Source organism: Clarias gariepinus, chromosome 6 (genome assembly GCF_024256425.1).
Source record: "Clarias gariepinus isolate MV-2021 ecotype Netherlands chromosome 6, CGAR_prim_01v2, whole genome shotgun sequence".
In the NCBI taxonomy this organism is placed as follows: Eukaryota; Metazoa; Chordata; class Actinopteri; order Siluriformes; family Clariidae; genus Clarias; species Clarias gariepinus.
The window spans coordinates 33,780,048-33,792,230 of record NC_071105.1 but is presented as its reverse complement, the minus strand read 5'-3'; the positions used below and the strand labels follow the sequence as shown (position 1 = coordinate 33,792,230).

The 12,183-nt window shown below is 39.0% G+C and overlaps 1 protein-coding gene across 1 annotated transcript; it reads left to right on the top strand.

Annotated features, from left to right (window-relative positions):
- The first annotated feature begins 3,778 nt into the window (after window positions 1-3,778).
- Window positions 3,779-11,853, top strand: LOC128526853 (uncharacterized). Its single transcript, XM_053499037.1, has 6 exons — window positions 3,779-3,905; window positions 6,106-6,659; window positions 7,533-7,839; window positions 8,047-8,124; window positions 9,557-10,365; window positions 10,502-11,853. Exons 1-6 carry the CDS (start codon window positions 3,887-3,889, stop codon window positions 11,306-11,308), a joined length of 2,574 nt encoding a protein of 857 aa, XP_053355012.1. The 5' UTR covers window positions 3,779-3,886; the 3' UTR covers window positions 11,309-11,853.
- Window positions 11,854-12,183: the final 330 nt, after the last annotated feature.

Genomic DNA, 12,183 nt, shown 5'->3' with positions numbered 1-12,183 from the left:
CCTCTGTGCAGCTGATCTGATTTTAAAGAGGGGGAGGGGTTGGAGTCTGCTTTGTGCAGACAGGTCACTATTTAATTTGATAATTGCCCTAACTTGATTTGTAGTTTAAAAGCTCAGGTTATTAACCAGCTCTAAGCTTCACAGTACTTTATTGAAAACATATGACAATATCTCTTTGTGGTTGTCATTATGCATATTCCAAGTTTATTCTATAACAGTGTTGGACGTTTATATAGAAGTAGTGTTGAGCCATGATTTTACTACACGTAAGGTGACATGCTATTTTTGGTGACCTCATGTAGAACACATCTGTTCTGCTAACCTGTTCATCTAATTTCAGGATGGAGCCATGTATGGTACTCTGGGCTTTTATATTTAACATCACAATATATCGTGTAAGAGGTTTTATTAAATGAGCTCTTTGCGAGAGGTCTAACTGTTTCTTATTTAAATGTAAAGTTTTGCTTAAATCGTTAACATTTATATGTGAATTAAAGTACATGTAGGTTATCATCAGTTGTTCCATTGTACATTAGGAGGCAGGATTTTTTTTTCATCATTACCCAGTTTTGGTCACCTGCTTGTCTTTCAAACCTATAGGAAAAAAGTGAAAGACTTCTTGACCAAAAGCTTGTAGACACCTGATCATTATGTCCTTAAATGTCACGTACCAAACTGTTGCCACAAAGTTGGTATCTCAAAGTTGTATAGAATATTGTATGCTGAAGCATTATAGTTTTCCTTCAATTGTAATGAGGGGATTAAACATGTTCCATTTTGATAAATGCCTCTTTGCCCAAAGCAGTATAAATTATATTTTGCCTATTTATACATTATACTGTACCTGGTTTGTACATGGCATACTTATTTTCAGTACTTATTAGCGTACTGTAGTGTACTATACCATACTCCTATATACAGTAAATTATGAATACAAAAATTACATACTATAACATTGAAATGGGGGACATGCCTAGAAAACATATAATGATGATACGGGAAATGGTTTTGAAGCTCAGGTGTCCACAAACCTTGCACTAGCATTGTCAGCATAAATGGCAAAGACAGAGGTTAATCCCAGCATGACAGCAACCTGGAATATAAAACAGCCCAAACTCCACTGGCAAAGAAAAATGCTTAACATTTGCTGCTGTAATATTCATTGTTCTAGGTACTAATAAAGAACTTGCACTTTTTTTTTCTTTTTTTTTTCTTTTTTTAAATGGACATGGTGGCATTTAAATTGCTAGTACAGTCAGTGCACATTGACAAGTCATAGAATTTCGGTAGTACTTGATTGTACTGTACACTTACACTGCATACTGTACCATGGCAAAGTGCTTAGATCATGACTAAGACTTTTCACATGAATAACTTCACAGCTGAAGCTGTTTTCTAGGTTTAATTCAAATGTCAGTATTCAGCCAAGTGTCGCTCTGCTGTAATAAGTAGGTTCGATTACATTGATCATACATAGCATTCAACCAATAACGGCTGAGGTAAATATAAATAATTATTTAATTACAGTGGCACCTTTGAAAGAGTCGTATAGTCCCGACTCTTTAAAAGAGTCGGGACTATTAGGATGCAAGTTCATTGTCAGTCTTCAAATTTGATGTGTTCGATAAAAAAAAAAAGGATAAGAATTTGGTTTAATTATGGTGGCTAGATGACTGTCAAAGCATCTCCCAACCTGTGAAAGCGTTATGGGCACCCAATGCTCAATGATGTCCATCTGGTCCGATCATGTAGTGCACATTACTGAAAAAAAAAAGAATGCTGGTTATGAGAGAAAAGTGTCAGAACAGAAACAGCTTGTTTATGAGGCTGCATAGCTTCAGACTGGCAAAAGTACCCATGCTGACCCATGAATGCCACTAAAAATGCCTGCAATGGGGATGTTTTTAACACCTATTACATACCTAGACCCTGTTGGAGACAAAGAACACCCCTTTAACAGCATTTTCTATTTTTTATGGCCTTTTAACATGTTTGAGAGGGGCACCAGCCAGCACACTCACATTCTGCCAATTCTTGCTCAGGCCAGAAATGGTAAGCATAGTACCCTTTCAGCACCACAGCTAGCTTAACTGCGCAAAATCGAGGGGCATGCGTTTCAATTTACCTTCCTTGATGTAGCGCCCCACTGCAAATCGCCACCGAGGCACCAGTTTGGTAAGACCATGTTGTATGTCTAAACACCGTATCCCTCCCTGCCTTCACATATTTTGAAGCCGGTGGAGCTACACATCTGATCCATGGAGGACACCACCTTGCAACTTACAGGACTTAACAGGTTTTCTGATACCATTTTGGATACCACAGCACACTGTATATTAATAATATACAGTAGATTGGGCTTAAATGTTCTGGCTGATCAATGAATATTTAAAATTTTTAAATAGCACCATGTATTTGTTTTATGTGGAGCATGCGTCATACAAGTGAATGTGTGTAAATGATTCACTGCTAATTACACTCACTAGCTACTTCATTAAACACAGCTTGCTAGTCTTGGGTTGGACCCCTCTTTTGCTTTCAGATTTGCCTTAATTATTCATGGCATAGATTCAACAAGTTACTGAAAACATTCCTTAGAGAATGCTTTCATGCTGTTTCATCTTTCATTTTGACCCAATAGACGATCCAAAAGTCGCAGCAGAAATTAAGACTCATCGGACCAGTCAAATTTTTTTTCCTTTTAGTTTCCAATTTCTGTGAACCTAGGCAAAGTCTCAGTTTTTGGTGCTGTAACTCATCTGCCTCATGGTTTAGCATGTGCGTTTATAAATTCTCTTCAACATACCTTGGTTGTAAGGTGATTTTATTTGAGTTATTGTTCAAGCAGCTCAAACCAGTCTAGCTGTTCTCCTCTGGCCTCTGGTATGAACAAGGTATTTTTGCCCAGAGAACTGCAACTCACTGGATATTTTCTCTTTTTCAGACCATTCTCCGTAAACCCTTATGATGGCTGTACTGGAGGGGAAAATTCCAGGAGTTTAGCAGTTTTGGAAACACTGTCTGGCACCAACAACTAAGCGACATTCAAAGTCATCTTACTTTCCATTCTGATGCTCGGCTTGAACTTCAGCAGATCGTCTTGACCATGTTTATGTTCCCAATTGCTGCCATGTGACTGGTTAGATATTTGCATAAATGAGCAGTTGAACAGGTGTTGAAGTGGCTTATGAGTGTAAATTCAATAATGATCCTGGGAAACATATACTTGATGAAGCATATTAATATAAACATGTCATTTGAATTACAGGTGGCACACAAAAACACTCCCATTCTTGTCATATTGCTTAATTAGTGTATATTCTGAATGATCCTTAACGGGTTTAAAAAAAAAAAAGAAGTTAATCCTGTAGTTAATGGGAACAATTAAGGACATTATATAAACAAATTTTAATTGCAATTTTTTTTATGTTTGTTTCTAACAAACCCAAGTAGGCTGAGCTATAAACAAGAATAATTAAATGATATCTATGGCTTGTTAGAATGCCCATATAAGGTAATGGTATTTGCAACTTTTCTATTAACACTGGTATGTTGTAAATTAACCTGAAGCTTGGATGTCTTGTAGGTTTGCTCGGGCGTAACCAGGGTATCAGCAGAGCATGATTCACACAGGTGGAAGATGGCAGTCTCACCTCCACCCACATACAGAATGATCATTGTGGATCCAGTTTTGTGAGTGTATGAGTGTGTTTGGTTGGAGAAAGAGCGCAGGTGGGAGGGGATAACCAGGAGCTCCTTCTGAGAGGTTAAGGGGTAAGACTATAGGGTAGCAGCAAGGCAGAGGAGTAAAGCTGCTGCTTCAGCCCAAAACGTGGTACAGACTCTTGTGGAATTTAGACTTACTGGCTGCTGAGCATCACGAAACATGGATATGCTTAGTCAAGGTACAGTAAGCTGAGTTTATACTCGTTATACTCAATTATACTCATTTAGGTAACTTTGCCTCAGGATGTGTTAAAGTCATTAAAATGTATTCATTTCCCAGTGAATAATAATAATAATAATAAAATAATAATAATATTAATATTAATGTTATAGCTGTATACAAGTAAACTAATGAATTGCAATAGTCTTAGTTTTAGTTTATTAATCATGTCTCTTCACAATAAAACTTAAAATCATGTGATTATCAAAATTCAGAAAACTTTAAAGTGCTTCCTTGTTTTACTTTTGTTTTAAACTATTATCAACCTTGTATAATTAAAAAATGCATCTAATTTTAAATTAGAAATAATAAAATTAGTAGACTGGTACAGTATAGAAAGAAATATCACAAATACACAAATGAAAAGTTATACATCAATTTAAGAATATGAGCATATTTTGGTCTGCAATTTTTATTTCAATAAGTAAATAAAATAAGTCTTTGATCCGATTTTCTCTCACTTGCAGTATCTCCCAAACACATTTTTTTTTTTTTTTTTTTTTTTTGCCAATGTTTCCTGGTTCTTATGAAAACCTCATCAACATTTCTTATCAAGTAATAAGATAAGGAAACATGATGCTTTGCAAAAATTCCGATTAAGAAGAATCATGCGTAGCGGATGTGCATGTGTGTATGTGACAACACTGCTGAATGCTGTTAAACAGGCTGGGCCACCGGTCATATGGGAGTGTGTGTTTGTGAAAGAGCATGAGAGAAAGAATGCAGTTTTTCCATGCCTAAAAAAAAGACACACACCCTGACCTGAAGATTTTCACACACACACACACACACACACACACTTTCTCTGTCTTTCATATGGGTCAGAAAGGTATAGGAATGAAAGGTATGTCTTTTTGTCCATCCTTGTGAATCACATGATTACTGAGGCATGTGGACAATGTTATAACCACAGGTTTAGTATAGATCAGAACATCTCAGACTGCATAGCCACTGAACTACTGAGTTTAATTACAACACTATTACTCTAATAAATGTAGATGAATGCATAATGCATATAAGTTAGAGTGGAAAATGCTTCTTTAGCAGGATTAAACCTATCTGCCCTATTAAATATTTTTGTACAGTAAAGCATCTAATATTTGACTAATATCATTCATTTATTCATTCATCTTTTATACCACTTTATCCCCATTTACACTGATTTTAACGAAATAAAATGTTAACCGATCAGCCACAACATTAAAACCATCTGCCATTGAAACAATGTCATTAGAGCTTATCAGTACCATGAAGGAGTGTTCTTGGTCTGTACAATGTTTAGGTAGGTGTTACTTGTCAAAGTTTGACATCAACATGGAGCCATGACCCAAGGTTTTTCCAGGACACACAGGCTTTCCACATGATGTAAAATAAACATGATTCATCAGACCAGACCAGTTTCTTCCACAGGTCCAGTTCTGATGCTTACAAGCCCATTTTAGGCACTTTTGGTGGCTGATACAGGGAACCCTGAAACTGAAACGCACTGAAACGAGTGCTCTGACACCTTTATATCATGTCCAGCAGTTATTTTTTGCCAGTAGTTTGTACAACAGAAGCTCTTCTCTAGGTTCAGACCTTGCATGCCCACCACCCTGTCGCTGGATCACTGGTCCTTGGACCACTTTTGGTAGATCATCACATACCAGGAAGACCTGATGCTATGGAGATGCTCTGACCTGGTCGTTTAACCATCACAATTTGACACTATTTTTCCGAATACCAAAGCATCTTTGAGAACTCAGTGTACAGTTAATACTTGATATATCCCACCCCTTGGCAGGTGGTATTGTAAGGAGACAATCATTGTTGATTGTATAATCGGTGCCATAATAGTTTTTTTGTAAGGAGACTTGGTAACTTTTTACAAGGAGTATCCAGTTTCAGTTTTGTTACATTCAGCCTTAAAGAAAGTCAGCAATAAAGTAAAGATGGAGGATGTTGCACTTTATATATGTGTGTGTGTGTGTGTGTGTGTCATATTAATTTAAATGATTATATTTGATAACAGGGATTTGATTTATGGATGGCTTCATCAAACTGTCTCAAGGCTTTCTCAAGTACCCATGAGTCTAACAGTTCTTGTAATTAGATCAGAATTTTAACCGTTACTTCTTTGAATGTCTCTTTAACAGTGTCTCTCTTTCTTTGTCTTCCAGCCTCACCGGGGAGCCACACTGGCATTCCAGAGCTGCGCTTAATTCTAGTAGGCAACATGGGCTGTGGAAAGACCCTGACAGCTGACACGCTTCTGAATGACAGCTCGAGCAGCAGCTCCTTGGTGTCAACACGGCAGAATGAGGTCAGGTCCGGAGTGTCAGAAGGACAACCCCTCAAAGTGGTCGAGACACCACGCTGGTACTGGAAAGGCGAGCACATTGACATCAGTGTAAAGAGAGAGACCGAGAAAGCTCTAGGCCTGGTGGCACCAGGGCCACACGCCTTCCTCATCCTTGTACCCGTAGGTCAGTTTACTGAGATGGAGGGCCGAATTCCTGCTGAGCTGGAGTGTATATTTGGCAAGGGCGCACTGGAACACTCCATCGTGCTGCTCACCTGCGGAGATTATCTGATAGGGAGAGACCATGAGCGGTACATGAGGCTGGATGAACCTGGACTCAGTGCCATGGTGAATGATTGTGGAGGACGCTGGCATGTGATCAATAACCGCAAACCAGATGACAGGCAGCAGGTCATATCACTGTTGGAGAAGGTGAGGTTTCTCAAACCTTTTCAGAAAAATTAGCCCTTTCATAGCAAAGCACCAATCATTCTGATATGTTATGGTTTCTATAGTAGCACATTATGCAAAGTTTTGCTTGTCAGACATTCGACATACATGCATTACAACATAATTATGAATATGTAACCGCATCGCAGTCAGTGTAATAGCTGTGAGGTTTGTTTCAGTTTGATTTTGTGACTGTATACCTTAAAAAAAAACCCTGTAAGGCTGGTGAGGTAATTGCAAACAAATTTCCCAGACATTTCCACTCTATAGAGAGAAAAACATTCAGTGGCATCTTTTAATGAATAATAATTTATAGGCAGCATGGAGGCATAGTAGATAGCACCATGGCCTCGCACCTTCAGGGTCAAGGGTTCAAGTCCAGCCTGGAGTCTGAGTACTTGATTGGTTTCCTCTGGGTGCTCTGGTTTCCTCCCTCAATCCAAAGACACACATAGTAGACTAGTTGGCATTGCCCATCTATAGTGTGTGTGTGTGTGTGTATATGTATGTATGTATGTATGTATTAGCCCTGTGATGGATTGACACCTTGTCCAGGGTGAACCACATCTCCTGGGATGATCTCCAGGCTTCCCATGACCCACTGCAGAATAAGCAGTATTGAAAATAAATGAATAATCATTTGTAATACAGTAAATGCAAAAAAAAAACTGATCTAAGAAATCCACTCCTTTGCACATCAATCAATCAACAGCTCATAAGTAATAGAGAAAGCAGATGGTGTAGGCTGAGACTGTTTGGACCAGACTCACTCACTCTATTAAAGCACTGACCACTTCTACCTTGTTTGTAATAACTGGAATGTGTGGAATTCACTGATACTACTCTTTCCTCCAGGTGAAGAAGCTGATTGAGCGCTCTGGCAGCTGTTATACACCAAGTGGCATGCAGAGAGAGGAAAGTGACCTCAACAGGAGGTACAGCCTGCAAGAGGAGCACTTTGTGCACCCGAACCAAATAACGTGGAGCAAGGAGGAGACGTGGGACGAGTCGGGGAGGAGAGGGAAAATTAGAGTCAGAAGCATGGGGCCGGCGGCAGGCAGGCTGAGATCACAGCAGCTGGCCAATGGGCTTTATTCTCAGCCCTGGAACGACGACTCGTCTGTAGTCCACAAAAAGCGTTCCAGTTTCTCTTTGAGTAAAGGTGCCACACCTTATAGTTTCTTTTAATCATTTCAACAATGTTTTGTTTGACTGACCAGATGACCAGCTGTCTATCCATGCTTAGTGGATCCAATAGGATTAATATTAAAATGTCTTTATTTTATTGGGTTTTTGTTATAACATCAGGTATGTTTAATATCACGACCTTCACATGTTTTATACGTGATTATCTGTTTCTCGCCACCAGAGGGCGCCATTCTCAGTCATCTCTCAGAGGCAGAACAACCAGTCAGAAACCAGAACAACCAGAACTTCGTTAACACCAGTGAGTCACCGTGCACCACCTAGTTTTACTGTTCATGTTATCTGTAGTTTTAGTCAGAGGTGTAGTCGTCGTGAAAGCGTGCTTTAGTATTTTGGTCATCTGAATTTTAGTCACCAAATATTTCCATGTTAGACAGTCACCGAACAAACTGTGACGAAACAGTTTCAACCACAACACCGCAGCACGAAACAAGTTTCCCTTCTATTTTTAAGCATTTTTTTTCTCGCTAAAAACGTGCCACGTATTCAGAAACTCGATACGCAGAAAATCACAGAAAACTGTGAAACAAGCAACATGTAAAATACTCAACTGTTTTTCTTATCATATGAACTTATGCCCTATTTTATTTTATTTTTTTACATAAATCATGAAATAAAGAAATAATTCCATCTAGGACTGTGGAGGTCAATATTGAGCATTGTATTTTACTTTCATTTTCACCACCGTTGTAAGTTGACATTAAACATCAACATTAAATTCTTAATTAATTAATTAATAAGAACTCACTGTCAAAGCGTGAAGAGTTTTGTGCCCCCCACCTTTCTTAAAAATAAGGGCTGCTGACTTTGGGTTTCTACCTGTAGAGTGAATTTGGTTCATATGTTTGATATTACAGCATGACAGCGCCGAGCTATTAAGGCATACTTGATGCTATTTAAAAAAAAAGACAATCCAGTGGCATAACAGCTTTATGCCAACAATGTGTCTTAACTGAGGCTTTATTTCAGCTGTTAGCAAAATACATAACATTTTTACCTTTTATACACTTATCATAACCTTACACTGTTATATTGTTAATAAGTTAATGTGAATCGATAATAAAAAAAAAAAATACACAGATTGTCATGTTACAGAGAAACAAAAAAACACGAAGCCTGAAAATTGCTGTCTCAGAAAATGTACATTTACAGCTTTTCCTTTGTGCTGATACTGCAAACACTTTCCAAAAATATTAATGCCTTTTTACAGAAAACTGCAAATAGATACACATTTTTAACATTTTCTGTGAAGTATCAGTCATACAAGACCATGAGTAAGTTACAGACACTACAGAGACAAGAACATTAGAACAGCTAGAGCCATAATGAATCAATGTCGTCCACCTAAACAATCAGAATTAAGCCTTCAAAAGCACTGTTGTATAAATCCTTCTGTATATTCAAAATGCTTTTTTTTCACCATGTTTGTGTCAGCTATCAGTTGAAACTTTATCTTGTAATGGTGCAGCTTTATTCGACTACTTGCTGTTGATTAAAGTCATGTCATGTCATGTTATGTATACATCCACTTTCACAGTTTCTTTTTCACATTTCCTTATTACATTGGTCGATATTAATCTTACTCATCTTATATAGTTTTTAGCCAGGAAATAAAACTTTTCTTTAAAAAATGTTATTTAATAAATGAAATTTCTCTCATTTTCTTTTCTTAGTCCATTACCACCTCAACACCACTGATGACATCAGCACATCTGTCTTATCACCCACAGCTTCTTCTTCTGCTGCTTTCGGACATTCACCCTCCACTGGCTTCTCCTCCTTTTCTTCACCTGATTTTTCCCGATCCTCCTCTACCAAGATCTCTTCTTCCTCTTTAAGTACTCGTGCCCCTTCCTCCTCCACTAATGTCTCCTCTTACTCATCTTCCACATATTCCTATTCCCCTACCAATCCCCCCTTATCTGCCTCTTCTACTGCATTGTCCTATTCCTCTTTCCCTACCACCACCTCTGCTTCTTCCTCCACCAATGCCTCATCCTTCTTCTCTTCTAATGCTTTGTCCTCTTCCTCCACTGCCATCTCCTCTTCCCCCACCAATGCATCCATCTCTTCCCCCTCTACTGCCTTCTCCACTTCCGATACTCTCTCATCCTTCTCTCCCAAAACCAATTCCACTTACTCCTCCACTGCAGTCTCCTCTTTTCCCGGTGTCGATGACTCCTTCACATCCTCCTCCACTGCCTTCTCCACTTCTTCTTCCAGCACTAATGACTTTTTCTCATCCTCCTCCACTGCTTTATTGTCTCGCGCCACCCCTGCCCAACTTTCCTCCTTCTCCAGCAGTTCCTCTGCATCCTCAGATGACCTGAGGCTGGTTCTGCTAGGTCGGACTGGGTCTGGAAAGAGTGTAGCTGGGAATGCCATTCTGGGCAGAGATGAGTTTAAGCTCCGAAGAGATGATGCCACTGGTGCCACCACACAGTCATGTGTGAAAGGAACCACTGTGATTGGACAGAAACAAGTGAGTACTATCTGTTTTATATTACCTTACAGCCTTTACACCACATATTCACATTCTCTCTATGGTCATAATGTAAATAGCTGGCTAATTAATGAATAGGTGAAGTTAGTAATGAGAATATGTGTTGCTCTTTTAGGTGTCAGTGGTGGACACTCCAGACTTGTTCTCATCCAGCTGTTCCCCAGAGAACATGGCAACCCATCTGTCCTCCTGTATGGATCTGTGTGCCCCAGGCCCTCATGCCTTTCTTTTGTGTGTCCCTGTAACCCTGCCTGGCCGCTCAAACTTGCATGACCTGGGCTCCCTACGGAATTCCTTTGGTTCTGAAGCCATCCTACGCCATACCTTGGTCCTCTTTACACACTCAGACATGCTAAAGGATGAAAATGTGGAGGAATACATTGCAGCCAAGCGGCCTGAGTTGCTAGAGTTGGTGGAGAAGTGTGGCGACCGTTACCATGTGCTAAAGCAAGAAAGGAATGGAAAGAACATTGAGGAACTACTTGAAAAAGTGGAGCAGGTAGTGAAGGAAAGCGGAGGAAGGCATTACAGTTCTCAGGGACAGAATGAGATTGGTAGTGGAACGATGACACAGTTGCGGAAAGGCAGAGGAGGAGATGACATTGTTGACCGATCTCTCCCAGGCACTCTTCATTCTCTGAGAGAAGAAGAAGAAGTTGAGCAAGAAGAGAAAAATGCAAAACAAGTGGGATCCATAGCTTCATCAGTCACCACTTTGCTCGGCTCTGTCCTTCAATTTGTTGGGTATAAGGTGAGTGAAGGTGCCAAGCAGGTGCCTAAGCTGGTGGCTGGAGGAGCAGTCCTAGGGGGTGTGCTTGGGCTGTATGTTGGAGGACCTGTAGGGGGTGCTGTTGGGGCTACAGCAGGATCTGTGGCTACAGAATACGGAAGACGAAAATACAACAAACCCAAAACAGACTGATGTATAGAAGTGGACAAATTATTGCAATGCTTTTTATAATCTCTGCAATTTTTAATTCACTGCTAAAGCTGTTCTATATTAATATGATTTGACAACAAAACATGTACAGGGGTCAGAATCTTGGTGGCCACAACTACCAAGTTACCACTGTTGGGCCCCTAAGAAAGGCCCTTAACTCTCTACTGCTCAGATGTATAATGAAATAAAATTGTAAGTCGCTCTGGATAAGGGCGTTTGCCAAATGTAAATGTAAGTACAATCTGCAAACATCTTCCTAAAGCCTACATGTAATATATGTTTTTTTATTATACAGACTACAGTGATTTTAGTGGTTTGTTTTATTGTCTTTTACCAACATGAGGTGCAACTGCAATAAAGTTTTTACCATGTAAATAAGCAAGCTAAAAAAATGAATAAATAAAAACAGAAAATTCTGAAACAAAGGATATTTGCAACCAAAATTCTGCTATTAGTCTGTTAAAGATTGTTTTTATTTTAGCTGAACAGTTCGGGATTCACAATTAATGTATTATCTTATATACAATTAAATTAGTTGAATTACTAATAAACATTTATTCCTTGTCCAAAACAGTGATCTTAAAGTTGTGTTTGTTTAATGACTTTTTGTTAGTTTTTGTTAGTTGTTAGTTTTTTTTCCCCTGGAAACTCTGGTCATGGTTTCGATGCCAAGGGTGGCAAAACTACTAGAAACTATTTACTGCAAATGCAATATCAGCAAACATCTTGGTTTCATAAAATTAAATTTCTTAATGAGAAACGAGAAATGTTCTTCCTTGTTTTGTGCTGCCAGATACGGAAAATTTGTCTAAATTTACAGACACAAAACTTACTTCGGTTTTATTTCTAAACTAAAA